Source organism: Rhinatrema bivittatum, chromosome 13 (genome assembly GCF_901001135.1).
Source record: "Rhinatrema bivittatum chromosome 13, aRhiBiv1.1, whole genome shotgun sequence".
NCBI lineage: Eukaryota > Metazoa > Chordata > Amphibia > Gymnophiona > Rhinatrematidae > Rhinatrema > Rhinatrema bivittatum.
Window position 1 is genome coordinate 79,733,611 of NC_042627.1, and position 27,884 is coordinate 79,761,494.

Genomic DNA, 27,884 nt, shown 5'->3' on the forward strand with positions numbered 1-27,884 from the left:
CTAAGAATAAACAATGTGAAGCTCTCCTATACTAACAGGATCCAATCTCCCCTTTACGTTCCTGCCACGCTCGTGCTTCAGGTCATCAGCGCACAGGGCACGGATGCTGCATTTTACTGTAGCCTAAGAGCAGGTCCTGCCACCCACTCCCCAGCTCTTCTGTAAACAAAGCTTTGCAGGTGGCATCCTCACCTGTCGTCCTAGGCACCGTCAATAACACTTTCCATTCCAGTAACTAAATTGTTTCAATTTTTATTTCTTGGTATACAAAGTTGCATTTTTACAGATGAAAAGATCACTGAAAACAGGAACAAGATTAAATAAATGTGGAAACAGTCCGTACACAGAAAGCAGCTTTGCATGCTAGCACCAGCACTTCTGCCCTCTCTGTGCACTGAACAAGTGGGGCCTCGGCCAGCCCGCAACTGTTTCAACCCTGCTCTTGCAATAATAATAATAACAGGGCAGAGGCTTTGCGAGAAGGATCTGTCTGTAAACAATAGTAGATGTGTGAAAGGGGGGGTGGAGAAACAGCAGCCTGTGCGGCACAGGAGCCGACGTTAGCTCCAGCTAGGATTCTGCTCATCCGTGCAAGGTTTCAGATATTTTTAATCTAACTCTTTCTCCATTTCCATTCGTGTACAATGTTTAGAAAGGCTTGCATCGCTATCAGAAACAAGATTGATGCTGCACTATAAGGAAAAAACCCAACTCACAAAGCCGTGCATGCTTCTGCCCCAGCAGGAGGGCTCGCACTCTGTTCCTGGTCGGGTAGTTTCCACCCCACGGGGCTGGTCTTCCAGAACCCTCTCCTGAACCTTTATTTGCGGTCTCCCAGGGTTCCCTGCTCCTCCCCCGAGGCCACATTTAAAAGCAGAGCAGCCCAGTCCGCTCACTAGCAGAAGGTGGGGCTGAGCTGCTAAGGCAGGGGTGCGAGGAGATTCTCTCCGCTTGCACAGGGATCTGCCCCTCGCTGCTGCTGCTTCGCTTAGAGCATAGCCTGGTCCTGGAGCAGCTTCAGCAGGAGTCCTTGCAGGCTGACAGGCCCTGCTTGCATAGAGTGGCAGGAGGAAGGGGCTGGGCACTGTAAGGCCTCATGCAGTCCTCCTGCTGAAGCTCCTGCAGGGCTGGGCCCATGCTACCAGACCAATAGAGGCAGCCAGGGTTGTAAATCAAAGCCAGCAGTAGCACTGCCATCCAAGGTTTGGGCTAGGCCTTGCTGTGGGGCATGGTACCAGTGAGGGAGGGTCACCCTCTCTCCCACTCCCGCCATCCACATAAAAGAGCGAGCGCAGAGCAGCACCAGGGATAAACCTGCAGCCCCTCTGCTACAATGATGTTACAGGAGGCTGGGTTGCTGCTTTTAAGGCAAATTTTTTTGGAATATTGAGAATGAGGGGGAAAAAAAAAAGGCAGAAGTACCAAAAATCTGTCATTGAACATGAAGGTCACTAGGAAGTTAGACATAGTAAAAATGTATGAAATTAAGGCCACTGGAAGAAGAGTATTATTGACTTGCTGAAACCATGGCCCCTTCGCTGCAGAAGCCAACAGATATCAGACACAGGAAGAGTAACTTACAGTGCCCCTGCTGTGAGCACTTCCATATAAAAACATTCAGGAGATTTTCATTACAAAAACCCCACTGTTTTTTTACCACCCATCCCAATGCCCACCAGCAAGCCAAGCAGGATATTCTAGTTTTCTTCTGTGGTTTCCAGCTGTTCATTCTGGTCCATGAGCACTGCAGTTTCCACAGGTGCATTGGTCAGCTCTGCGGAGCTGCCTGCATCAGCCAGGTCATCTGGGTCCTGCAGTCCAGCAGTACCCACATCATGTACAGGAGGACTGGCAGCCAAGGGACAAGAGGACCCATCTACAGCAAGAAAAGGCAGCCCAGCAACAATTAGCCATGTTGCTCCAACCATCATCTGCATTACAAAGCTTGTGTCCTGTCAACTATTGTAAGACATGTTGATACAGGTAGAGGGTCACCCATCGTTCATAAACCAAATCAGTCACAAGTGCAACTCAAGCTCCTGCATACATCTCTTTCAAGTTTAGCAGCAATTCAAAGGCAGTGGCTACTGTATGTTTACAATGTCCAGCTATTCCACACCCCACCCAGACACCGCCTTGTATGGGGGTCTAATTTCATTACAATACTTGTACATTTCTGACTTTTAAATATAAGAATTGTTGGTTATAAAATTGGCTTAAGAATGAAAGGAAAATTGGTTCTTACCTGCTAGTTTTCAATCCTGAAGTACCACAGATCAGGCCAGAGAAGTGGGCATTGCATCGCTGCCAGCAGATGGAGGCAGAGAACAAAAACTCAGGCACTGCTACATAACAGAGAGCACCACCTGCAGTCCCTCAGTATTGACCTGTACCCAAGCCAAACTAGAGTGAAACACAACTATCCCCTTTCCTCCCAGGGCAAACGTCAAACCAAGGGTTGGAGCCCCTGAAATAGAGTCCTTCATCAACCACACAGACCCAATTAAACCTGGTAATCCTGTTTAGGTTCTGAATATATACATAATAAAATTCCTCACACTGCATAAATAAGGGGGTGGGGTCTCTGGCCTGACCTGTGCTACTGCAGGAATGAAAGTTAGCAGGTAAGAACCAGTTTTCCTTTCCTGGTGGTAGCCCAGATCAGTCCAGACAAGTGGGATGCACCAAAGCACCCCTACTCTGGGCGAGCATGCGAAAGGCCCGTTCAACACGCACCAAAAAACTCATTTCTACCAGCACCTGAACATCCAACGAGTAATGCTGAGACAGAAAGTGTGCAATGAAGACCATGTTGCTGCCCACTAGATCTCCTGTGGCAACACCAACTAACATTCAGCCCAAGAGGCCATCTGCATCCTAGTCGAGTGCACTCACAACAACTCTAGAACCTTCCGACCCTTGCAGAGAGAGGTCGAAAAAATAGATTCCTTTAACCAATGAGCAACAGAAGCCTTACATCCCTTCTTTGGCCCGCCAAACAATACAAATAGATGATTCGATTGCCGGAAACTGTTGGTGACCTTCAAATAACTGCAACAGTACCCAACATCCATCCATTCAATAAAGGAAGTTCCCTTGCCTATGGCGACTCAGATGACCAATTCGAAAACAATGGCAGTTGCACCGTCTGGTTAAGATGAAATGAGGAAACAACCTTGGGCAGAAGTGAGGGTTCAGTGCGCAGACACCCCCTCCTCCATAATTCTCAGAAACAGTGCTCTTCAGGACAAAGCCTGCAGCTGAGAAATCCATCTAGCTGAGCAAATCGCCAACAGAAAAACTACCTTCAGGGTGAGATCCTTCAATGATGTCTTCCATAACAGCTCGAACAGAGGTCCACATCGCACTGGAGAACTAAGTTCAAACTCCACACCAGACACTATCTGTGCACTGATGGCCGTAAATGTTTGGCCCTCTTCAAGAACCATACCACATCCAGATGTGACGCTAAAGTCCTTTCTTGTAACTTACCTCAGACAACCCACTGCCAACACTTTCATTCAAAGGGAATGGTAAGCTAAGCCTTTGGACAAGCCCTGTTGTAAAAAAAAAGGCCAAAATATGAGGGATCTCAACTTGCAACAGGCCTAGATCTCCCTTTTATATACCAAAACTCAAAGACCCTCCACACTCTGACATAAGCCATAGATGGATGGCCTCCTGGCTTGAAGCAAGTGACAGTGACTGCTTCCAAGTAACCTTTTAACCTTAAACGACACCGCTCAAAAGCCAAGCCGCGAGACAAAAGTGATCTGCCTGATCTGCGAAGATAGGCCTTTGTTTTAACAGGCCCGGAAGATGAGCTAACCTGAAGGGCCTGTTTACTGAGAGATGAATCAGATCTGCGAACCATGGATGACGTGGTCACTCTGGCGCCACGAGTACTACCTGACCCGGATGGTTCTCGAGGCATCTCAACATTTGACCTATTAACAGCCACGGAGGAAACACATACAGCAGGATCCCTGTCAGCCACGGGAAAACTAGAGTGTCTGTCCTCAGCTCCGACCTCTCTTCTGCACCCAAAAAACACAGCATCTTGGCATTGCTCTGCACCACCATCAGATCTAGCTGGGGACTTCCTTAGTAAACCCAAATCAGGTCGAAGACCTCAATTGACAACTCCCATTCCCCCGGGTCCAGCTGTTGCCTGCTGAGAGAGTCTGTTTGCACATTGTCCACTCTGGATACATGCAAAGCTGCCATCCCTTCCAAATGCTGCACAGACAAAAATCTCTTTGGCCTCCCAAACTATGGTGAGACTCTTCTTGTCGCCATATGAGTTTTCTCAGACAACGCAATGACGGTGACATTACGAAAGCCAGATATTTCCATGTCCCTCTCCTTGGGAAACACTCAGTGAGTGCTAAAGGAAGTAGTGTCCAAATTAAGTTGAGAAGTGGCTGCACCACTCGAGCAGAGGAACTCTGTGAACATTGCAAAGGACATAACTGTAAGTGCAGAAACGACACATTCAGCAAGCAGAAGAGCAGCTTCTCTCCCTGCCAAACTGATTTCACCCTCTAAACCAGGTGTCCTCAGGCCACCCTCCCCAGTCAGGTTTTTGGGATATGCCTAATGAATATGTAACCCTTTTTGGGTGGGTTGGTTGAGCCCTAAGAACATTTATAGGTGGGGGCTGTGTCCATGGGCTGGTTTTCCCCTTCTTTGCTGGTCCTTTCTACTGGAGGGAAGGCTGACCTTCTAGGTCCAGGCAGTACAGTGATGTTGACCCTGGGCTAGATAGCAGGAGTAGTGCTCCAGGGAACAGGCAGGAAACGGACTGGGGGTTCCAATTAACTTCAGAAATAAATGTACAATCAAGTAGATAACTCTTCCTTTACCTCTGCCCGCTCAGTGTGGTATTTTCAGTGCAGACTCTTCCATCTGTGCAGGGTCCTGGGCCAGACTAGAGCTCATCCCTGAGGGAGGGAATTTCTGATGCATGAGACGGATCAGAGGTCTACACAAGTCCAGATCGGCCTCAGCCTGTGTCACAAAGGCTGGATGGCCAGTTAAGGGTCTCCAAAGCTCTCGACTCTTCTAAAGTGACCCCTGGTTAGGAAAAGTCTGACGTTGGGGAAATAACCAGGCTAAAACAGCCCAACTTCCAGCATGAGAAGGGGTGGCACTAACCCTTCTCACAAGCCAAAAGGGCAAAAAGTTTCCAAGTCGTCGCAAATCTTCCTCTGAGGTGCCGAGTCACTGCTGTCCTTCCCATTTCAGGGGAAGCAGAATACAGATCTTCTCAGCTCTGGGGCTCGTCCCTCACCAGACATGAACCAGGTAAAAATCCAAGAATACGCCCAAAGAAAAAAAGTCTCTTTTCTCAAAACAGAAGACAGATCCTGACTCTAAACCTCTATCCCACCTCCCCTTACCCTAAGGATCTACCGTTTGCAGCCGGAACACCCAGGGCAGGAACCTAGGGTCATCTAGCGGATACCAGGGGGGTCTCTACAAATATATGCAAATATTTTTCATGCACATCGAAAAGTGCATGCAAATGAATCTCATGCACATTCATTAGAGATCCTGACCAGTGTGAGCTCCCCTGCTATAAATGTTCCCTTGACCATGGCTCATACTGAGGCCAAGCACTTTAAATTACACTGGGGAACAATTTTTAACATAATTCTTGTTGAGTTTGATTTTTCAGCTGTTTTAGACTTAAACAGGCCTGCCGATTTCAAAACTGCACTTAGTTTTCTTCTATCACGACAAGTTTTTTCTCTGTAGCCTATCTTAGGCCTGGATTTATCAAAATGCACTAAATATTGCATGCGATAGGAAAAGGGGCGTGTTTTATGGTAATAGGCTGTTTATCGCAAAGTGCGCTATCTTAGCGCTTCGCATAGGTATTACCGCAAACTGCAATAACTTTTTCGCACTTTACGATAAGTGCCAGAATTGTTGTAATTCCTACCTATCTACGTGGAAATACACAAGCACAGAAACTCTTGGAGAGCTTCAAAATGCTTCGTTGCAACCTGAGCATCAAGGTGCATTTTCTGCAAAGCCATCTTGCTGATTTCCTGAAAAACCTTGGTGCAGTCAGTGATGAGCAAGGTGAACGATTCCACCAAGATTTGAAGGTCATGGAGGCACAGTATCAGGGTAGATGGGATATACATGTGATGGCTGACTATTGTTGGAGCATCAGGCGAGAATGTCCACAGATTGAACACTGCTGGAAAAGCTATAAGCATAAATTTTTACCTTAATGTGTAAGTTTGGTAGCAGAACTTTACTACTTGTACACAATTTGACTTACAGGAACAATAAATAGCCTTTGTATGAATAAAATAACTAAACAAACAGTATATTCAGGTAATTTTTTCATTTCGTTTGTATGTACATTTTGTATGATTTTTGGGACAAAGGGAGTGTATCCCCTGTACCTTAAAAAGTTGACGTGATAGAGAAAGACTGGGGTCATTATTGGATTCAGATGTCAAAAGTTAATCAAAAACCAAGTGTCAGATCTAAGTCAACGAAAATTGTGTTCCCCAGTGTTATTCCTGGCTCATCTCTATTAACAAGATTTTAAAAAGCGGAAAGCAGTCCTTACCGCTGGCTTGCGTCTTCGCCTGCCTCCGCTGCAGAGCCAGCTGCCGGTTCCTCGCTATCCTCTGCTGCTGCTCCTCGCTCAGGGAAGCGCCAGTCGGGGGCAGGGAGGGGGGATCCTGCTGCACGATTTCAGAAAACAGCTCCAGGTCCTCCGAGGGCTCATCCAATCCATTACTTCCGCCTTCCCCTTCACACAACAAAAAGGATGTTTTGTGGAGGGATTAGAAGCTGCTGCTAGAGAGTGTCACCGTGCTAAACGCTATTGCTACTGCTAGATGTAGAAAGAAATTAAAAAAAAAAAAAAAAAAAAAAAGACGAAAGACAAGACAGGAAAACTTCAGGTGGGACTTGGACAGGGAGACCAGGTCTAAGAACAGTTGTAATAATTTGGGCTTTCCTTCCTGACCAAGTCAGCAAGGTTAAACAGATCCCTTAGGATTTCTGTGTTTAGGGATGTTTGATTGTAATTAACATTAACTCATGACTATTAGGCAAGAAAAAATTGCAAATCAATATCTTGAAAAAAAATTTTCACCGCTGGAGGGTGAAAAAAAAAAAAAAAAAGTGTGTACACCAATTAATTTTCAAGGTATTGATTTGCAATTTTTTCTTGCCTAATAATTACAATCAAATATCCCTAAACACAAAAAAACACAAACCTTATGGAGTCCAGTAATACCTTTAAATTATATACTAAAATGTCCAAAAAACTTAGAATCAATGAATTGTGTTTTGGGAAACAAATCTCTGCAGAGCCTAAACTGCAGTGACGCGTGTACGGAGCCATCGCACAGGCAGCCTGACAGCTAGACAGACCCTGTCGGCAGGAACCGTTTGCTTTGCTGTGCGTGACGGCCTGAGGTTACATCTTATTGCTGGAAAATGCAACCAACGCACAGGACAGTCACAAAGCCGCAAGGGGGACTTGAACTCTGGCCCCTCTCGTTTGAGAGGGAACTTTTTAACCACTGGGCTACGGTGCTGTGTCCTGCTGCAGGAAGCAAAGAGTAAACTGCACCCACTCACCCCCTTGTGCTGATCTGTTTAACAGTACAGAGGAATGAATAACCCAGTTCTTCGGGCACTGTCCATAATGTTGCTAATTCTCCAGACCTGGACCCTCTGCATGCAAATACAATTCTGCGGTTTTTACCCGAGGCGCAGAGCACAGCACACAACTCAGGAGCAAGACCAGAAAGGGGTTTCGTGCAAAGGCTCATGGATGCAGGCAATGGGCACCCAGGGAAGGTGGAGATAATGCTTTCGATACCGCTACTGCCTCGAAGGTTTATCTAGGCAACAGTGGTGGCCTTGCCTTGACATCACCTTCACCAGTCGCCTACCCAGAAAGAACTCCACATCAGTGAACGGATGGCCAATCTCAAGGACTGAAATTGAGTCTTCTACTGTCGGATATGGTGCTCTGTAAGGTCTCGCCTTGTACCATAATCGAATCTCACTCTGAAGTAGTCCAAGTCCGTGTTGGCCAAAGCCTACTATGCAGCCCAGCTTGAGAAGGCAGCAGATCACTTTGTGAAATGCCCCTTAACTGTTGACCTTTAAGATTGGTGCAAATCACCCAGCCAACCACCTATGTATGGACCAAAATATCCGCCTTGCGCAGAAACGCTGCTCTCTCTCAGATCTTGCCGAAGATTTTGAGCAATGTAGCCAAGCCGAATAGTCAGGCTTGACACAAACAATGCCATACGAGACGGGCTACACGCAGAAACCGCCAATGTTCCTGTCGTACGGGAGTATATAGATCTGCCGTCTTTCAATCTGATGGACGCATAAGGTCCCCTTTCTGTACTGTCACAATGACAGAGCGCAAGGTCCCCTTCTGGTGCGCGCTACGTGCAAATGCTGCTTAACCCTTTTCAAATATAGGAAGCTACCTGCTAACTTCATGGACTGCCCCCTGGTCCTTCTATTATCTGAGAGAGTAAATAACCGATTCACATTAACTTGTTCAAGTCTTTTCATGATTTTGTAGACCTCTTATCATATCCCCCCCAGTCATCTCTTCTCCAAACTGAACAGCCCTAACTTCCTTAGCCTTTCCTCACAGGGCAGCCTTTCCATGCCACTTATTTTGGTCACCTTTCTCCAGTGCAACTACATCGTTTTTGTGATGTGACAACCAGAATTGCAAACAGTACTCAAGATGCGATCTCACCATGGGGCAATACAAAAAAGGAAAGTGTTTTAGGACTATTACAAGAAGCAGTGTACAAAACTGCCACAGAGTGTGCACGGCGCTGTGATTTCTGTTATATGAATGGGCCCCTAACATTTATATATTTGATTTATATTCAGCTTTTTAGCACTTCAAGCTTAGGTCATGGCAAGGTTCATAGTGAAGGGTCAAACAGAAGATTGTAACCAAAACTAAAAAAAAATTTGCCAAAGAAAACTACATATGTACCTTTATTACCAATGAAGTCTTCATGGCTCAAGGGGAGATCCAGGCGGATTTGCTTCAGGCAGGTCTGAAAAAGAAGCGATAAACAGATAAAGGAAACGTTATCAGGTAAGAAGTAAATTTCCTTTTCTCTAAGGAAGGCAAGACAATCCACACCAGCGGGTTATGCACTCCTACCAGCAGGTGGAGACAGAGTAAAGCTGACTCACTGACCTATAGTCCTGCCCTGACATCTCTAGAAAAGCCAAACCGTGGACAACTGATTATACCTGAACCTGACTCTTAACAGACCACCCCTCATGTTTCCAACCAACAGGGAAATACTGAGCTCAGCAAAAAAAGACATCAACTAATCTTAGGGACTGTTATGTCCCTTAACAGTCCTTCAAACAAAGTAACAGAAATAACTCTTCGTTGTTTGCATACACGGACAAACTAAAAGCAAGTAGGCAGCCCAGGGTGGGTTGTGAATTAGCCTTCCTTCCATAGAGGAAAGGAAATTATTAGTTAAGTAGTAATTTCTCCTTCCTCTGTACTCAGGCAGGCCCGAGTACAGATGGGATGACCCAAAGCCGCTCCAGAGAAGGGTGAAAGGTTGCCTGAGGGCCCATCAACTCTCACGCATGAAAGCTACATCTTCCTGAGCCTTAAAGTCCAAATGGTAATGCTTGGAAAAAGCATGTAAGGAGGATCATGACACTGCCCAGCAAATCTCAACAGGAAACACCAAAGGAATGCCCTGAGATGATTTGTTTGTAAACACCACTGCAGCTGGACCCTCACCTCCGATCTCACCGTGTACTCCTGGGACAGAGGATTCCACCAGGAGAGCAACAAATGCTGCATCCTCACCCAAGGGACTACGCCCAACGTTGCCACAGACCTCAGACCATACCATCAAGCAAATAGTCCTCCTCAAGGACTGAACCTGAGTCACCAGCAAAAACACTCTGCCCCGCTCCGTATCAAATCACATGCCAAGGTACTCCAGGATCTGAGACGGCTGTAAACTGCTCTCAGCAGTTCCTCCAAGGACGAAACCACCGGGAATTCCTGAAGCAGCTCATAGCCCCAAAAGAACTCGAAGATACTTTTCTGTCCTCCAGCAAACACGGAATTCTGGATTCACCATCTTCTCCAATTCACTACCAAATATGAGAGAACCCTTAACAGGGTAATCTCATCAAACTGGATTTGGAAATAGTGTCTGTTGACCAGTTTCATGGCCACAACTGGCACCTGGCTGCCTACCGGATCAAATCACAGTCCACATCAGCTAGAAATGCAGCTCCTAGTTCCATCACCGACCCACTATCTATGCCCATTGCTTGAGTTTCCCGAGAGAGACACAAACCAGTGCTATTTAGCTAGATAAGCGGGATATAGGTGGCTAAGTAATGTCTGCTGAATATGCGCCCATGCTCAGCAGCTGCCGCTTAGCTGTACAAGTCCCTTATACGCCTAAAATATTCGCACAAAAAAAAGCGGGCGTGCATTGGGCGGATCGGGAACGGAGCGAGTTAGGTGTATAACTTATATGCCTAACTTCCATAGATGGTGTAAACTACCACCAGTTACACCCCCTATGAATCATGAAACTGCAATTTTCAACACCAACCATATGCAGATATGCCTTATTTTACTGCCCTCCTAGTCTCCTGGACTTAAACATTTCCCCATTAATAGAAATTTTTACAACTCACCTAAATTCAGCAAAACCAACCATCATACTTGGAGATTTTAACCTCCACATGGACGTCAATCCGCTATCTAATGCATGCCAAACACTGAATGACATAATGAACGCAACCGGCTTCAGATTAATCACAGACAAAGCTGGACATTCATCAGCAGTAAATCACTAGTGAATGTAAACACAGACTATGGTCAGATCACTTCCTCATACAATCCACTATTAAGCACTCGGGCCCATCTGAAAAACAAAGGAAAGAACCAGCTGAATTCAAGTATGGCCCACCCTATAATACAGAAATACTAAAGGACAAATTACAGGCAGAATTAACGACTTTCAATTACACAGAAAGTAATGAATGGGTAAACAGGACTACCAAATTAGCAGATGAAATAAACCCCACAAAAAACATGTACATTAAAGAACCAAAACAAATAAATCCCTGGCGTAATGAACAAATAAAAGACGACAAGCAAAATCTTAGGAAAAAGAAAAAGAATGGAAAGAAATAAAGCAACCGAAATCTAACAAAATACCGAAAACTTCTGGCTCACTACAAAAAAGTAATCCTGCATGCTAAGAAAAAAAAAAAAATTTCTGCTCTAAAATAGAAATAAAATGTACAAATAACGCTAGAACCTTGTTCAGTACAGTTAAAGACCTAACTAGTGATAAAACTAACACCCCTCAGAACCTACCCGAAACTCGATGCAATGAAGTAGCACAGGTTTTCAAAGAGAAGAGAGAGAAATTAAGAACCAAAATCCCAAAAACAACTAACAAGAGCTCAAAATGCACACCAGGGACATAACAAAATGGTCTTCATTCACTGAGGTTTCAAGCATAGAAGTGGAAACCATGATAAAAAATGTAAACCCCGCCCCACATGCAAACACCCTGCCTATAATGGAATTTAAAAAAATTAACTGACATAACTGCCCCAACACTAGCAAAAATCATAAACCTCTCTCTCGAAGAAGGTTCAATGCCCGACATCCTGAAAGGAGCCATCATTAAGGAAAAAAACCTGGACCCCCAAAGCCTGAATAACTATAAACCGGTATCTAATTTACCACTGATAGCAAAACTAATAGAAAAAAACAGTCCAAAACCAATTATCAGAACACCTAGAAAGCAATAGCATTCTATATCCTGCACACAACACAGATTCTGCAAACACTACAGCACCGAAGCACTACTAGTGGCACTGTCAGACAACATTCTAAGAGGCTTTGACAGTGGAACACATTACATCCTTGTTTAATTAGACCTTTCCTCAGCATTCGACACAGTGAATCATGAAATATTGACTCGAAGAAATAGGGCTGCACAGTAACACACTAGCCTGGTTCAAGTCATATCTAAATAACAGATTTTTTCAGGTAAAAATAAAACACACAATGTCAGAGAAAGTAAAATTTACAAACTGGAGTACCACAAGGATCAGCACTGTCTGCAACACTAACATTTACCTCCTTCCATTATGCCACCTAATAGCAGGCCTTGGAATCATACACTATATATATCTATGCTGATGACATACAGCTAATCTTACCCATAGATGACACAATTGAAAAAACAAACTAGCCAATATGTATCTAGACATAATCAAACAGCTATTGAACCAAATGGAGCTAGTGATAAACATTGATAAAACTGAATTCCTGCACTTAGAACGAAAAAACATAAACCCTATCCTTTCACCAATAACGATTAACAATAACCAAAGAGTAGAATTAGCAGAAAAGGTAGGTAACCTAGGTGTCATACTAGACTCTGAACTAAACCTAAAACAACACATATCACTGAAAATAAGAGGGATACGCAAAACTAATGATTCTCAGGAAGTTAAAACCTTTATTAACACTTTCAAATTTCCGGACAGTTTTACAAGCACTAATTTTCACAAGCACTGACTATTGCAACGCCCTGTTCCTAGGACTATCACAGGTGACTACACGTCCTCTTCAAATATTGCAAAATTCAGCCGCAAGAATATTGACAGGTAAAAGGAAAAGAGATCACATAACTGGAACACTTGCAGAACTTCTACTTATTGAACAAAAAGTACAATATAAAGCGCTATGCACTATACACAAATGAATTCATGACTGAACACAGCATTACGTGTACATGTTCCACACAGAAACCTAAGATCAGCTGAGAAAGCACTACTAACTATCCCCTCGGTTAAATCTGCGAGACTCACACAAGCAAGGGAGCGAGCACTATCCCTGGCAGGACCCACATTGTGGAATTCAATGCCTCTGGAGATAAGACTGCAGAGAAACGTCAAGCTTTTCAGAGTAAGCCTTAAAACCTGGCTCTTTACAAAGAGAATGAAGAGAGCAAATAAGAGTACGTACTTTTTAATTTCCTTTCTTTCCCACCTTTAAATACACTTAAGATTATTCTCTTTATAGATTAACTGCAATAGTACCCTCAGACTAATAACAAACAGTTTTATATTGAAAGAATCCTGTTACCGCATATTTTTGGCACGTTTATGTTTTAGCTATGCTAATTAATTTTGATTACTATAGGTGCCTTTATGTGAACCTCTGTGTGGTTAATTCACTGTATGACGGTATAGAAAAAAAGTGTTTTAAATAAAACTAAATAAAATATTCGGAGTTAGGCGTAGAAGTATATGTTGAAGTTTAGATGCCGCACAGAGCAGGTCTAAGCCTAGGCGGATAGACGAATCTGAAGTGCGCACATATACGCAAATGGCTTTGCCGTTCCAAGCAGCCTTTACCCTCTCCATAAAGAAATAAAATAGTCAGAGTACCGCTGTCTACCCCCTTTCACCCTCCTGAGCATATAGTTTCTCAGTTTTCTTCTAAAACTTCCTCCCTGTAACTGCAGTTTGTGACTCCTTGTCTTTGAGTTTCGTATTTTATGGAAAATTTCACCTTCTCTTACTTTACCAAGGCCTGTCACATATTGGAAAGTTTCTAACGTGTCATTCCATCCCTTCTCTTTTGGAACGAATATATTTTGAACATCTTAAGCCTCTCGTTGCAGAGTTTGCATCGGTTCAGTAGCCCTTCCAGCCTCTCAGAGTGCTTACGAAGGCCTGGCCTCCCGCACCGGACACAGGACTCCAGGTGGAGCCTCACTAGTGACCGATACAGGGCGATGTTATCATCTCCTCTTTCCTACTGCAGATACCGCTACTTAATGCAACTGCACCTGCTGTTTGCCCTCCAGGTTGCTTTATTACATTGACTGGCTGCACTGAGATGGATTACTCATAGATCTTTCTCATTTGAATTGATACGTGATACTAATAGATATTTGCATCCCAAACACACTTCCTGAGTAGGTGGAAGATGCCTGGAAAAACAAACAATGGCAGAGGCAGTGACAGAATGGAACATTAGGGAACTGCCTCCTGTACCTGAACGGGTCCTACCCTGAGCTCAGGTTTGCAAAGGAAAGTAACTGAATCCAGAATCCAAACCTACTTATTTCTTTCTTTCAGTCAATGCATAACCGAACGACGGAATTTGCTACCAGAGAAAGTGGCAAAGGCTAGAAATGTAACAGTTCAAACTTTCTGGGGAACAGAGCCAGAAGCAATTATTAGCCAGACAGACTGATTTCTCCACCTCTTACAGCAACATGAAACAGATTTCCAGGTGACCTGGGCAGGCTGCTGTTAGAGAAGGGATGAGGGCTCGCCCAGCACAGAACTTATGTTCGTACAATTACAATCCCAACATTAGTGAGCAGGCCTGGGACAAATATAGAGGGCAGTGGTGGGAACAACAGGGCTGAGGAATCAGGTAAAAAAAAAACAAAAAAAAAAACACATGAAGGGGAGGCCGATATTGGTTTAAACATGGAAAATGATGGGCCTGTCTAGCAAAAGTGCTACAACCCTGGAGAGGAAGACAAGTGGGCAGACTGAATACAGAAACTGGAACTTCTCTGTTATTTACTGTGTTATTATGTAGCTACCCAGGAGCTCAAACAGAAAATACAGTGCATGCCAAAAACAAGGAGAGGTGCCAGCATGTCACGATAACTAGTGTCCTGCATCTGCACACGGTAATGGCAATATTTATGAGAACTTCTGTTTACTGAAGTCTTGAGTAAAACAGGCTAAAAAAAAAAATGGAGTCAGCTGTTGACCACAGGCACTAGCCAATGGCAGGGCAGCTTTCAAAATGCTCAGTGATGACGTCAGTCTCACAGAGGTCAGATCATATTAACTGGCCTGTTTCCATCACAGTCTTTTCCAGTAATTTTGCCAAAACAAAAAGGCCCTTTTCACATTTTTTCTTCATTTTATTAATTTTGTGACTTACACATGAAGACTTCTCCCTAGTCCTAATCTGCCCCTGAAGCTGCCTCCTTATACTGCTACCTCACCCTCCTACCTACTCTCTCCCCAGCCACAGTCTGCAACGGCAGCCAATCATTTGTACTGTGGTCGGCAGATGCTGGTAATTTATTGCACTTGAAAGAAAACTGGGTCCCTGCCTTTAAGAAATAAACAAAATAATATTCTTGTGGATGCTGAAAAGTGCGAGCCAGGGGTCAATGGATGAACGATGCAAACGTTGCTGTGGTCAGTTGGGTTGGGGGAAGAGGTGGACATGACATCTTTTAAGGTCACAAAACAGACACAAAGTGAAGCTCTGAGTCACCTTGCAGATGTGGTCCGGGAATGAGGGAGAGTCATAAATGCACCTCCAAATCTGGTACTGAATGAGAGAAAGTTAATTTCCTTCAGTTAAGAAGAAATTACTAGAACATTAGTTTCTGGTAATAATCAGAACTATGGCACACTGCTCTGGCTGCTGGCTTGCTGTTAGTTTACATTAAGTTCCTCTCCTTACGTACCTGAACTTCTCTCTTATTCCCCAGCGTCTCCAGTCTCTCCATGAAATCCTCAAACTGTAGCTTAGGGAAGAGCCGATGTGCCCAGTGTTCCATGTGCTGTATCAGCGTCTTCAAGTCTTCTGCCTGTAAGGAAGCTGCATGAGGGCCTTTCCAGATGCCAGTAACATAAAGCTATACTTCAATGTTTTTATTATATAAGGGGCACCTGCGACCAAGTCTTGTCCCCCCCCTGGGGAATGTGTATTACAGTCCTGCCAGGCACAGGGACAGATTTGCTTATTAGTGATAGCCTCAGTAATGCAATCACCCCTCTCTCTTTATCCAAAATTCTGGCAGTGTCAAACCCAATCACAGCTCTGCAAGTGTACAGACCTGTGTACACAGATGGTGCGTTACAGATAACCATTATGCGACTGCACCATGCTGAAGGACAGGGGAATGCCCACAACAGATCATTTTTAATGTGGCTCTATTTATCCCTTTACCAGCAAGTTGCTAACATCTCTTTCCCTGCAGCACACTAACCAGCTGTTGAGCACAGCATCTGGCAGTTCTCACCATGAAGGGGTTACTATTCTGAAAGGTCTAACCCGCTCTACAGATTTCTTACCTCATGTCCTTTGCCTCGGAATTTTGTCTTCTCAAACATGTGCCTTAATGCTGGGAGCCCTCGCTCGGAAATCAGTCTGGGAACAATTATAAAAAACAAGGGATTACCTTTCCCACTGAAATGAGGAAATCTACTCAGCATTTTCCTCATGGGATAAACCCTTAAAGTGTTCCATAGCAGCACTGGCCAGATCCCATCACACACACACAGACAGTGCACAGAGAGAACAGGAAACCCCAATTCATTTTGGGCTCTTGTTGTTTGCATGTATTACTTGTATATGTATTTTCTGTACCTCAGCTTGATATCTTTTGACTAAAAGGGGGGGGAGGGGGGAGTAATAATATGATAAAATTCAAAATAAGCTGTTTTACTGCAAAGGAGAGCAAGAGCACACTGGGACAGCACATTACCTCTGAGCATCCAGCTTTGGCATGGACCTTTTTACAGCTTTCCTGACGGCCACAGGAGGATTCTCTGCTAGAGAGGCATCTTTGTTTCCATCTGAATCCTCAACTGAAAGATGATACACACGGATTATAATGAGAGACTCAATGCATGAAAAACGGATGTAATGGAAGGACCCCAGGTATGGCCAAATGAGAAAAGGCAAGAGGTGGCGAGACCTGACTTGCAGAGACAGATAAACAGAAGAATGCATGGGACCAATTTCCAAACCCACCTCCATTGATTATATGTTCAGCCTCATCTTCAGCCCCTGGAGAGAAGGGAGGGGGCAGGGGAGGGAATGCTTCGTCTTCTGTATGCTCATAATCCGGGAGATCAAACAAACCGTTCTCAAACGGATCCATCGTCTTCCCTGGCCAGCCTTGTCCTCCCTGAAACAAAGTTTCAGACGTTATTTGCAAAAGGAGAAACATAGGCTTTCTACCTCAAACCAAGATCCTCCTGGAATAAATTTAGGACTCCTCCAAATTACGATCCAAAACATGTCCCCAATTTCAAGTATGTGGAGGTGTTTACAAACATTCAAACAAGAGCAAGAAAACATATTAAGAAACTTATTGCATTTATGCTCCTTCCTGGGGACTCGAATTCTTTGCCAGCTGGCTCTTAGCTGCCTCCACTTCGACTGATACAGTATGCATCTTCTACAGACACCCCCCACCCCTTCCAGCTTCTTCAGATGGATGTCCCATCTCTCTGTGCACCATTTATTAGCAAAATGTAACCTCTTCGACAGAGCCGAAGCCAGGGCAGACAGAGGACAGCTTTCACATCCTGAACAAAAACAACATAAGCCATTCTCATGATTCCTAGAAGCAAGGCAAGTCCCTGGGAATACTGGATTCTTTGCAGGATTTTTTTTTTTTAACCCACATCAAAATGATCCAAAGATGTATATGAGCATACAAGGTCACACCGATCCCTTCTTATGTGCGATGACAACAGGAAGGGTCACATGCGTCATCATCTCTGGATGATTCTTATGTTGGTACACAAAAACAGCATCAGAGAAAACAGAGAATCTCACTCCCAATTTTAGCAAGCTGCTGTTCAGCTCTCATCTCCAATGTTCATACTGCAAGTGAGAGATTCAAAGCAACATGGGACAGGTACAAAGAAGCAGCAAGAGATCAAGAAGGGTCTATGGAAAAAAGATGAGCAGACTGAAAGAGAGGCCATGTGACCAGTCTCTAAAATCACATAGGAATTCACTCAAGCAAGGAAAACACAACAGAGTCCATGCAAAACAGGACTGAAAAACAAGCCACTGAGTCCTATGTGGAGAGATGGGAGCAGTGGTCACAAGGCAAAGTTGTATTTGGAATGATTGTTGTCCTGCAATAAAAGGTAGGGCAACAAGTCTTCAGAGCACAGGGCCTGAGAGGGTTAATTAAAGCAAATTCTCAGAGCAGGTGATGAAGGCTAAAACAGTAATGGACTTCAAGGAGGTGTGGGATAAGCAAATAGGATCCTTAGTGTAAGAATTAGTTAGCAGCTGGCTCTGTCTGGCAGGTTGCAAGTACAGTAATAAGTCCTAGCAGAAACTCAGGCACTCATAAAACCAGGTCTCTCTTGCAGGATATGGAATGGAATAGAATAAAATAATAAATGGGAGGGAGTGCTCCACTAACCAAGGAGGACAATAAAACCTGACCTGGATAAGGACAGAGATCTTACGGGCTGGCAGGTGGAATTCACTCCTGCAGTATGGATATGTCAATTGGTCTTTTTCTGCTGTTATTACTATGTTACTAATAGGCTTAAATATCTCTGGCGTTATTTAAGGCCTTTTTACATGTGATACCTTCTACATAAGCAAGAGTCTCTCTTGCTCCATGTCAGTTTTCATAAATCTCCTTGTTGGGTTTTTTTTTTGAGTGGATAGTTTTGAGGTTTAAATCTCCCAACACCTCCCCACTTTTTGGAGGCCTTTGGACAGTTCCTCTGCCTGAATCAGAAGTCAGTAGACTACATCAGTATAAACAGATATGGCATCTCCTCTTTCCAAATGACCCCTAGCACCACTCCCTTTCTTTCCCAATGCCCCCTGCATGTCAGTTGCTTTGATTGTATTTATTTTTATTTTTTTAAACAAAGCTACTCCTTACTTTCTGCCATCCCTATCCTTAAGATTATGGCCATATCCCATTAATGGTCTCATTATCAGGCTTGATAACGAACATGGGAGAAACCCCTGCATAAACCAAACCCATACTGTTTAAAAGTGATCATATTTCTAGAGCTTCCAATGAACTTCCTCTGATTTGCTCTTATTCTAACACTGCAGCTAATTCACAACATGGGGTTTAAGCCTGGAAGAAGGTCAGACATCTCTTCCAACAGATTCCCCCCACGCCTGTTTACAGATTCTTCAAGGCTTCAGAAGAAATATTAAAGACTTTATACAAGACTTCTCTGGTCTAGGAGATTACAAACTTCCATTTACTGCGCTATTATAATAAATAATAATCATTTCAAGAACTTTGAAGGAAAAACGTCTACACAGCTTCAGAAAATATCTAAATTGAAAAATAAAATAGGCACTTCAGGATTCCACATTGCAAATAATTTTGCACGCACACACAAAGCCCAGCATAAAAGATTTCTCTAGGAAATTCGCCTGTATCAGACACCTACACAGAGAGAGCAAGAGTTAAAATTCAGCTGCAGGAAGGAAGGGCCACAAACTCTCCCATCACTCACCACACCGCCAAAAGCAGTGCCAGCCAGGCGGGAGCGGGAGTGTTGCCAGACTGGGCTTTTTCTCGCCCACTTGGGCTACTCTTCTTCCCGTTGAGCGGTGCTAGCAGCCCTCTATGCCGCTGGCGCCTTTTTTCTTTGCCTCGAGGGAAGGGGGAATCCAACCAGCAGACTGATGACCTCACCGTCATCAGCCAATCAGAGGTGGCCAAGAACAGCAGGGCGACCGCAAAAGGCCACTGTTGCTGCAGAGTTCGGCAGGAAGAGGGCGATGTGGGCAGTCGCAGAGTGATGACCTCATCGGCAACAGCAGCCAATCAGAGGTGACAGGATCAGTAAGGCAGCTGCACGGAGCGGGACTTCCTCCAGCATATTTTCATTATTCTGTTCTCAGTTTTAAACAGCTTTATGTTTTTGTGTCTGAACCTGCTGAATTCTACCCTCATCTGGGCCCTAAAGCTGCTCATCTCCCCGGTTTACTTGATGAAGCCTCCTAACCCAGCTCTCTCTGAGAAAGGGAAAAAGAGGAAAGAAATGCTATTAAGAGAAGAAGCCTTTTTTGTACCGGGGGGGAGGAGAAAGTGCAGCTCTGTAGGATAGGTGGAGGACAAGAGGATAGAAAGGGAGTTGGGGGGAAAAAGAGAGGATGGTGAATACCATAAAAAGAGAGCAAAGACATCTAAAAGAACATCTTTCAAGAAATGGAAGAGATTCGAATGAAAAAGGGAAACAGCATAAGCACTGGCAAGTCAGATGTAAAGCATTGATAAGGAAGGCAAAGACAATTTGAAAAGAAGCTTGCTGTGGAAGCAAAAACTCATAATAAAAACGTTTCAGGGCTATTCGTGGTAAAAAGCCTTCAAGGGAGTCAGTTGGACCATTAGATGATCAAGGGGTAAAAGGAGCACATGTGGATAAAGGTGAGCAAATTGGTATCCTGTTTCTGGATTTCCAGGAAGCAAAGTTGTTAAATCACAAGAGGATTGTGAGAAATAGCAAGAGGATATTGCAAAACTGAGAGTCTGGGCATGCAGATAACAAATGAAATTTAATGTGGACAAGTGCAAAGTGATGCCCTTAGGGAAGAGAAACCCAAATTACACCATGTAAGGTTTCACATTAGGAGTCACCACTCAGGAAGAGGATCTAGGTGTCATCATTGAAAATATGTGAAAATATTCTGCTCAGTATGCAGCAGCAGTAAAAAAAAAAAAAACCCAAACAAATAGAATGTTAAGGATTATTAGGAAAGGAATGGAGAATAAAACAGAACATATCATAATGCCTTTCTATCGCTCCATGATGCAATTCTGGTCACGACATCTCAAGAAAGATATAGCAGAATTTGAAAAAGTACAGAAAAGGGAGAGAAAATAATAAAGGGGATGGAACAATTCCTCTATGAAGAAAGGCTAAAGAGGTTAGGACTCTTTAGCTTAGAGAAGAGACAGCTGAGGGGGGATATGATAGAGGTCTATAAAATAATGACTGGAATGGAACGAGTAAATGTTAATCAGTTGTTGACTCTTTTGAAAAGTACAAAGACCAGGGACACATTGAAGTTACTGGGTAAAAGATTTAAAACTAATAGAAAATATTTTTTACTCAATGCATAATTAAGTTCTGGAATTCGTTGCCAGAGGATATGGTGAAAGCCATGTTTCTGTTAAGGGTAGTAACTGCCGCTCCGTGCAGCTTACCCCATGTTTCTGTTAAGGATAGTAATTGCTGCTCCATGCAGTTTACCCCCATGTTTCTGTTAAGGGTAGTAACTGCCGCTCCGTGCAGGTTACCCCCATGTTTCTGTTAAGGGCAGTAACTGCCACTCCGTGCAGGTTACCCCCATGTTTCTGTTAAGGGCAGTAACTGCCGCTCCGTGCAGGTTACCCCCATGTTTCTGTTAAGGATAGTAACTTCTGCTCTGTGCAGGTTACCCCCATGTTTCTGTTAAGGGCAGTAACTGCTGCTCTGTGCAGTTTACCCCCATGTTTCTGTTAAGGGTAGTAACTGCCACTCCCTGTAGTTTACCCCCATGTTTTCTGTTAAGGGCAGTAACTGCCGCTCCGTGCAGGTTACCCCCATGTTTCTGTTAAGGGTAGTAAATGCTGCTCTGTGCAGATTTCCCCCAAGCCTTATGTTTAAGGGTAGTAATATTAATCAAAACTAAATAACTAACAAGGTTTATGTGTGATCTGGATCTTGTCATTTTATATGATTAATAAGAAACCATACAAGAATTGAACTATATACTGCATTTCTCTCAATATATTCTATGATGATGAGTAAAACTGATAAAGTATACAGTTATGCTACTGGGTGACTTTCGCTGTGTGTAGATGTTCATTCACTTATTCATTTAAACTTCATGTTCCCCATTCTCTTACTTTCCTAATACATAGATTTTATTTATTTATTTAAAGGCTTTTATATACCGGAGTTCATGCACTTGTGCATACCACTTCGGTTTACACAGAACAAGGAACAGAAAATTACATCAAACAGATTGAACAATTAAACAAATATACAATTACATCCAACAATTGGGTGTAAATAACATGGCTAACTTAGTAGGAACTTAGAGTTTGAGGTAAAGGAGAGAAATAGTACCAAGTGGTAACAGAACAATGTTAATAGCTAAATAATAAATATAAATAGTAAATACAAATTCTTATAATAAATACAGGTGTTTACAGATTACAGTCTTCATGAAAAGTTTACGTCTGCAGAATAGGGTTAAGTAAATAAGAACTGGCGGTTATTTCTATAGGAGTGAAGACTTCAAAAACTGAGGTTACATCTGGATTAAGAGGTATTGGTGTAGCATGCTCAAATATTTAAAGATTTGTTGCCTTTGTAATTGCTGGCTTTGTATACCATCACCAATGACAATATTACTGTTTCCAGGCCACGTACGGCTCAAAAACAGACACTTCCATAAATAAAGAACTTCTGTAACCTCCACAAAATCCAGCAGTTGCTGAGTCAGTTTTTCCAATCAATTTCCTGAGAATGGGGGAGATTTGAAACAGGGTAATAATATGCCAGAAGCCTTTCATTTTCCGTAGTGATCTCACTATAGCGACCTTCAATACCCTGGAAGAACACCCTGCTCTAAGGATGAACTCATAATATATAGCAACAAAAGTCGCCCATAAGCCCTGCCCCACACTGCCGATAACATGAAGGTACATGGTCAAGGCAACATATTGTAGCTTTAATGGTCTTTACCAATTATTCTGCCTCCACCACGATATGTTGAAATCCTCATCCCAGTGTGGCAGCGGTCTAAAAAGAAAATAGAATGCTGGGAATTATTTGGAAAGGAACTGAGATTATAACTAAGCGTATCTTACTGCCTCTGCATTGATCAATGGTGCAATTGCTCCTTGAGTACTGGTAACCTTTACTAGTCCCTCTGCCTCCATTACAATTTGTTGAAATCCTCAGTTCAGTGTGCATCAGCGATCTAAAATGCAAATAGAATGTTAGGAATTATTTGGAAAGGAATGGAAAACAAATCAAAGAATATAATAATGCCACTGTTATCAATCCATGGGGCAACTACAGCTTGTGTACTGTGTGCAGTTCTAATCACGTGATCTAAAAAAGGAAAAAAAAAGATACAGAAGAAGAAGAAGTACAGAGAAGAGCAATATGAATGATAAAGGAGATTGAATAGCTCCCTTACGGAGAAAGGCAAACCAGATTCCACCCCATTCATGGTTTTATAAACCTTAAGAACATAAGAAAATGCCATACTGGGTCAGACCAAGGGCCATCAAGCCCAGCATCCTGTTTCCAACAGTGGCCAATCCAGGCCATAAGAACCTGGCAAGTACCCAAAAACTAAGTCTATTCCATGTAACCATTGCTAATGGCAGTGGCTATTCTCTAAGTGAACTTAGTTCACTTAGAGAATAGCCTGAGTTCATTGTAAACCGGCATGATGTGCTTCACGAATGTCGGTAAATAAAAGTTAATAATTAATTAATAAATAAATAAAAAGCAGGTAATGGACTTCTCCTCCAAGAACTTATCCAATCCTTTTTTAAACACAGCTACACTAACTGCCCTAACCACATCCTCTGGCAACAAATTCCAGAGTTTAATTGTTCCAGGAGTCTAAGAAGTAAGATGCGGCAGTCAAAACCTTGATCTTATCCCCTTCTCAGTCGCTTCTGCAAGCTAAAGAGCCCTAACGTGTTTAAAACAGGTTTTGAAAGTTTCTGGAGGAAGTTATTAGCCAGGGGGGCATAGGAGTTAGCAGCAGCCTTTATGTAGATCACGCTTTTCCTGCAAAAGAGTTCAAAGTGTGCTTTGGCATTCTCAATAAGCCTTGAGTACACTGTGGAGAGCGCTAAGGAGGCCCAGGCATCAGCTCTTGTGCCTGGAAATGGATGGCAGGGAAGGGATCTTCCCATTGGAATCTGCCAGCTGTTTGCTGGTAGCCTGGCCTGGCTGCTGTTGGAGACAGGGGAGTGGGTGCCATGCTCAGAGCTTCCGAAACCTGCCCTGGTGACCGCCACGACCGAGGCATCTGCCTGCTGAGCTAGACTTGCAGCTGCTGCATGCTCTACGGCTCAGCCGGCGGGTGATGGGGGACTGGAGAGACGTCAGAAGGACTTTCCCCACGCGCGCGCCCTGGGAGTCAGCCTGCGCGCGAGCCTCCCCCCCCCCCCCCCCCCCCCCCCAGCGCCACGCCCTCCCCGGGCCCCCCGCTTCTCATTGGCTGAGAGGCGGCGGAGGCAGGCGCCGGAGCTCTTCCCCTTCCTGGCCGCAGGCGGCGGGGGCCGGGGAGCGGGGATGGGGCTCGGGCTGCGCGCGGACACGGAAGCGAGGGAGGCAGAGATCCGCCCGGGGCTGGAAAATGCCGAAGAAGAAGCCGACGCCGATCCAGCTGAACCCGAGCCCGGACGGCTCGAGCCTGAATGGCAGCGCCCCGGCAGAGTAAGTGAGCGGCGGTGCGGAGCCCCCGGGAAGCGCTTTCCGCCGTCGCGGTCATGCACTGCCGCCCCCTCCGCTTGCTGTGATTTTCAGGGCCGAACAACCGCCCCGCCCGCGATTTTATAAACTTCTCCCCTGTCCCCTCTCTTTTCCCAGCTGAAGATCCCTGGCCTGCGCTGCCTCGATCCCCCCCTCCTCTTTATCATCTGCGTCGCCCTCCTCTGCACCTTCTCTAGCTCTGCTCTGTCTTTATTGAGAGAGAGAGAGCGACCAGAGCTGCACACAGGGCTCAAGATGTGCTCTAAGCACAGGCAGAGGGATATTTTCCAATCCTTTTCGGATCATTTTGCTTTTTTCCCCACCACCCTGTTGCACTGAGCTGAGCACCACCCTGTTGCACAGTGTCTGATCCACAGTGAGTCCAGGTCCTTTGTCCTGGGTGCTGGCTCCTAAAATTGAATCCAGCATCGTGTACCCGTGGTAGGAAAGATGAGATCCCATTATGTTAAATAGCACAGGTCCCTGGGACCTGACCTCTATTTTCTATCTAACTTTTTTTTTTCATTGTTCTTTTAATCTATTCTTCCATACTGCCTTTGGTTAACCCCCCGCCCAGTTCTCCTTCCCTGTTGAAATGTATTTTCCAAGCCTTCTGTTAATATGTGAACCGGTATGATGTCCCCACTAATACCGGTATATAAACGTTTATAAATAAATAACTAGTTTCCAGTCCACAAGAGATCGTGCCCTCCTACCCCGTGACTTTGTAACTTCCTGAGGAGTCTCTCATTTATTTATTTATTTTTAATTTTTATATACCGAAGTTCTTGTAGGGACTACAAATCACTCCGGTTTACATAAAACAATGAACTGCCCAACAGAGAGCGGAGCTTTACATAGAACAGTAGAACATATGGAACAATATAACTAGATGACAATTTAACATAGTGATAAATAAATATTATAGTTTAACTGGTAATACTAGATGACAATTTAACTAGATGACAATTTAACATAGTGATAAAATAAATTATAGTTTAACTGGTAATACATAAAAATTATATTATTTAATATAAGCAGTATAACTATTTAATGTAGAATAAAGGCGTATTAACAGTGCCAAATATATATATAGAAATGAATTTTTTGAACTCAAAGATAGTTGTTCCGTTGCAGAGTCTTAAAAAAGGACTTGGTGTGGTGTCCATGATTAGGAGGTACCTAATATATAGGATGTCTGTCCGTCAGAGTAGAATTAAGCGTCTGGGAAGGCTTGTTTGAAAAGAAAGGTCTTAAGTCTTTTTTTGAATTCTTGGTGACTAGTTTCTAATCTTAGATCTGGGGGAAGCGTGTTCCACTGGTGGGGGCCTGCTGAAGAAATCGCTCGTTTGCTCAATGAAGATTTTATTTGCGGAGCATGCAGTGTTCCTCTGTATGCGCTTCTGATTGGTCTGGAAGACGTGTGCGGTTGGAGTTGAGAGGTTAATGTGATGGGAGCTAGTTTGTTTGTCGCTTTGTGGATGATAGTGAGTACCTTATAGAGTATCCTTTGTTTAATGGGAAGCCAATGTAGATTACGAAGGATTGGGGTGATATGATCTTTTTTGTTAGTGCTTGTTAGTATTCTAGCCGCTGAATTCTGAACCATCTGTAATGATTTGATAGTGTTGGTGGGTATTCCTAGAAGCAGGGAGTTGCAATAGTCGAGCTTAGAAAGAATGATGGATTGTAGTACTAGCCTGAAGTCGGAGAAGTAAAGGAGGGGTTTAAGTTTTTTGAGGACTTGCAGTTTGTAAAAGCAGTCCTTTGTGGTATTATTTACAAACTTTTTTAGGTTTAGATGGTTGTCTAGCCATGCTCCAAGGTCTCTGACGTCAGGTGAGAACGTGATATTTGCGTTTGGTAGAGAGAGGCTGGTAGAGATTGTGAGTGGATCCTGGGAGACAATGAGCATTTCGGTTTTATTAGCATTCAATACTAAGTTGAGGCTTGAGAGTAAATTTTTAATAGGCTGAAGGCATTCGTTCCAGTAAGTGATCGTTTTTTGAAGGGATTCTGTAATCGGAAGAAGGATTTGTATGTCGTCTGCATAAAGGTAATGAGTAAGCTTGAGGTTTGAGAGTAGATGGCAGAGAGGGAGGAGGTAGATATTGAAGAGGGTGGGTGAAAGTGAGGATCCTTGCGGGACTCCTTGCTCAGTAAGGATTGGATGCGATTCTTTGTTGTTTATCCTTACTTTGTAGAATCTGTTGCTTAAGAAGGAATGAAACCATCTGAGCGCTGTGCCTTTGATCCCTATGTTGGCTAGTTGTTCTCATGGGGCACTTTGTCAAACTCCTTCTGCTAGCTCACCTCTATCAACCTGTTTGTTCATGCCTTCCAAAAAATCTCCTGTTTACACCGCTGAATTGTAAGGCAAGACTTCCCTTTGCTAAAACCATGTTCACTCTTCCTCTCTAAACCATGCCTCTCCATGTGGCTGGCAATTTAGTTTTCTACCCTGCACTGACAGCAGGCTTACTGGTCTGTGTTGCATATGGCATGTTTATAATAATGCCAAAGTTCCTAAACCACATTGGGTGTTCTTATTTGGGCTGGGATTAAGGTACAGAAAATTTAAATAAAAGTAGCCACCCTCCAGTCTACATGAACTGTGGCTATTCTAAATGATAGGTTGGCAGTTTCCTGTGTGAGTACCATCCGGGTCTGGTGACTTTGTTTCTCTTGGGTTTGATCTATTTCATCGTCCATTACCACAGAGACTTGTAGCTGCTCAGAGTCCTTGCCATCAAAGAGTGTTTTAGGAGTGTCCCAGGTGTGCATAATCCTCCATACAGACTGAATGAAAAAAAAAATATTCCTCTGCCTCCCTCAGGACCTGCTTTTCCCCTTGGTCATCTTGCGTCCCAACTGACTCCCTCACAAGCTTGATTCAAATGTAGAGATCGTCGTGGCAGGGCAGATCGAATTAGTGGCGGGGTGGCATTATATGTAAAAGAGAGCGTACAGACAAGCATGATAAAAATCCCGCAGGCAATGAAATGCAGTATGGAATCCTCTGGGATAGAAACTGCACGTGCGACGGGTAAGAGTAGCAGTCCAGGTAAATGCACTAAAAAAGACTGAAGGGAGACCAAACGACTACCAGTATGGTTTAATGGTGAGGTGAAAAAAATGGGAAGCAGACCCTAATGAGGAAAACAGGCAAGAGCATAGGCATTGGCAAGTCAGAGGTAAAACGGAGAATCGGAGAAGCAGCTTTCCACAGAGGCAAAAACTGATACAAACGTTTTCATGGAAAAAGACCAGCGAGCCCTTCTAGTCTGCCCAGAGTTGAACCAAGCGAACATAACCATTACACTACCGAAACCAGTGAGCAGGGGCCATATCATTCATATTCTGGTATCAGTGCCTCATTATCCTTCTGCCACTGCATCTCTGAAATGCCTGTACTGCCTGTAACCCCCTAATGCCATGCATTGTAACTCTGACATTTGCATGCAGACCTTTGAAAGTGTCTTTAGTTTGTATCCACAACCTGCTTATCCACAAATGAGACAGGCACATCTGTCTGCTCTTTACTTATCTCCCTCTGGGTG

The 27,884-nt window shown here is 44.0% G+C and overlaps 2 protein-coding genes and 1 non-coding gene across 6 annotated transcripts in view; 1 reads left to right on the forward strand and 2 right to left on the reverse strand.

The window, feature by feature from the left end:
* Positions 1–236: 236 nt before the first annotated feature.
* TIPIN (TIMELESS interacting protein) lies at positions 237–22,626 on the reverse strand. Of its 3 annotated transcripts, none has more exons than XM_029574648.1 (8): positions 22,570–22,626; positions 16,856–17,012; positions 16,587–16,689; positions 16,174–16,249; positions 15,564–15,686; positions 9,020–9,083; positions 6,593–6,778; positions 237–1,876 (listed from the first exon to the last, which is right to left on the reverse strand). In XM_029574648.1, exons 2-8 carry the CDS (start codon positions 16,983–16,985, stop codon positions 1,698–1,700), a joined length of 861 nt encoding a protein of 286 aa, XP_029430508.1. In that variant the 5' UTR covers positions 16,986–17,012; positions 22,570–22,626; the 3' UTR covers positions 237–1,697. The 3 variants fall into 3 exon arrangements, with proteins under 3 accessions (XP_029430508.1, XP_029430507.1, XP_029430505.1); XM_029574647.1 differs by lacking the exon at positions 22,570–22,626 and adding an exon at positions 19,279–19,582; XM_029574645.1 differs by lacking the exon at positions 22,570–22,626 and adding an exon at positions 19,345–19,580.
* LOC115075542 lies at positions 7,364–7,499 on the reverse strand. The gene has a single exon (XR_003852558.1).
* A 1,484-nt stretch (positions 22,627–24,110) lies between the features above and the next one.
* The window catches only part of MAP2K1 (mitogen-activated protein kinase kinase 1), a 37,519-nt gene continuing 33,745 nt past the window's right edge, over positions 24,111–27,884 (forward strand). The window contains exon 1 of one of the 2 annotated variants that reach the window (XM_029574643.1): positions 24,111–24,288. In XM_029574643.1, coding sequence (XP_029430503.1) covers positions 24,145–24,288 — 144 coding nt within the window. In that variant the 5' untranslated portion in view covers positions 24,111–24,144. The remainder of the gene's footprint in view (positions 24,289–27,884) is intronic. The other variant, XM_029574642.1, reaches the window with a different exon arrangement.

Excerpts from the sequence above, each read along its gene's own strand:
- TIPIN (XM_029574648.1), bottom strand. The coding sequence starts at position 16,985 with ATGGATCCGTTTGAGAACGGTTTGTTTGATCTCCCGGATTATGAGCAT. Across the intron at positions 15,687-16,173 it reads TCCGAGGCAAAGGACATGAG|GCAGAAGACTTGAAGACGCT; the intron begins GTAAGAAATCTG and ends GCTTCCTTACAG. Across the intron at positions 1,877-6,592 it reads GGCGAAGACGCAAGCCAGCG|ATGGGTCCTCTTGTCCCTTG; the intron begins GTAAGGACTGCT and ends TTCTTGCTGTAG.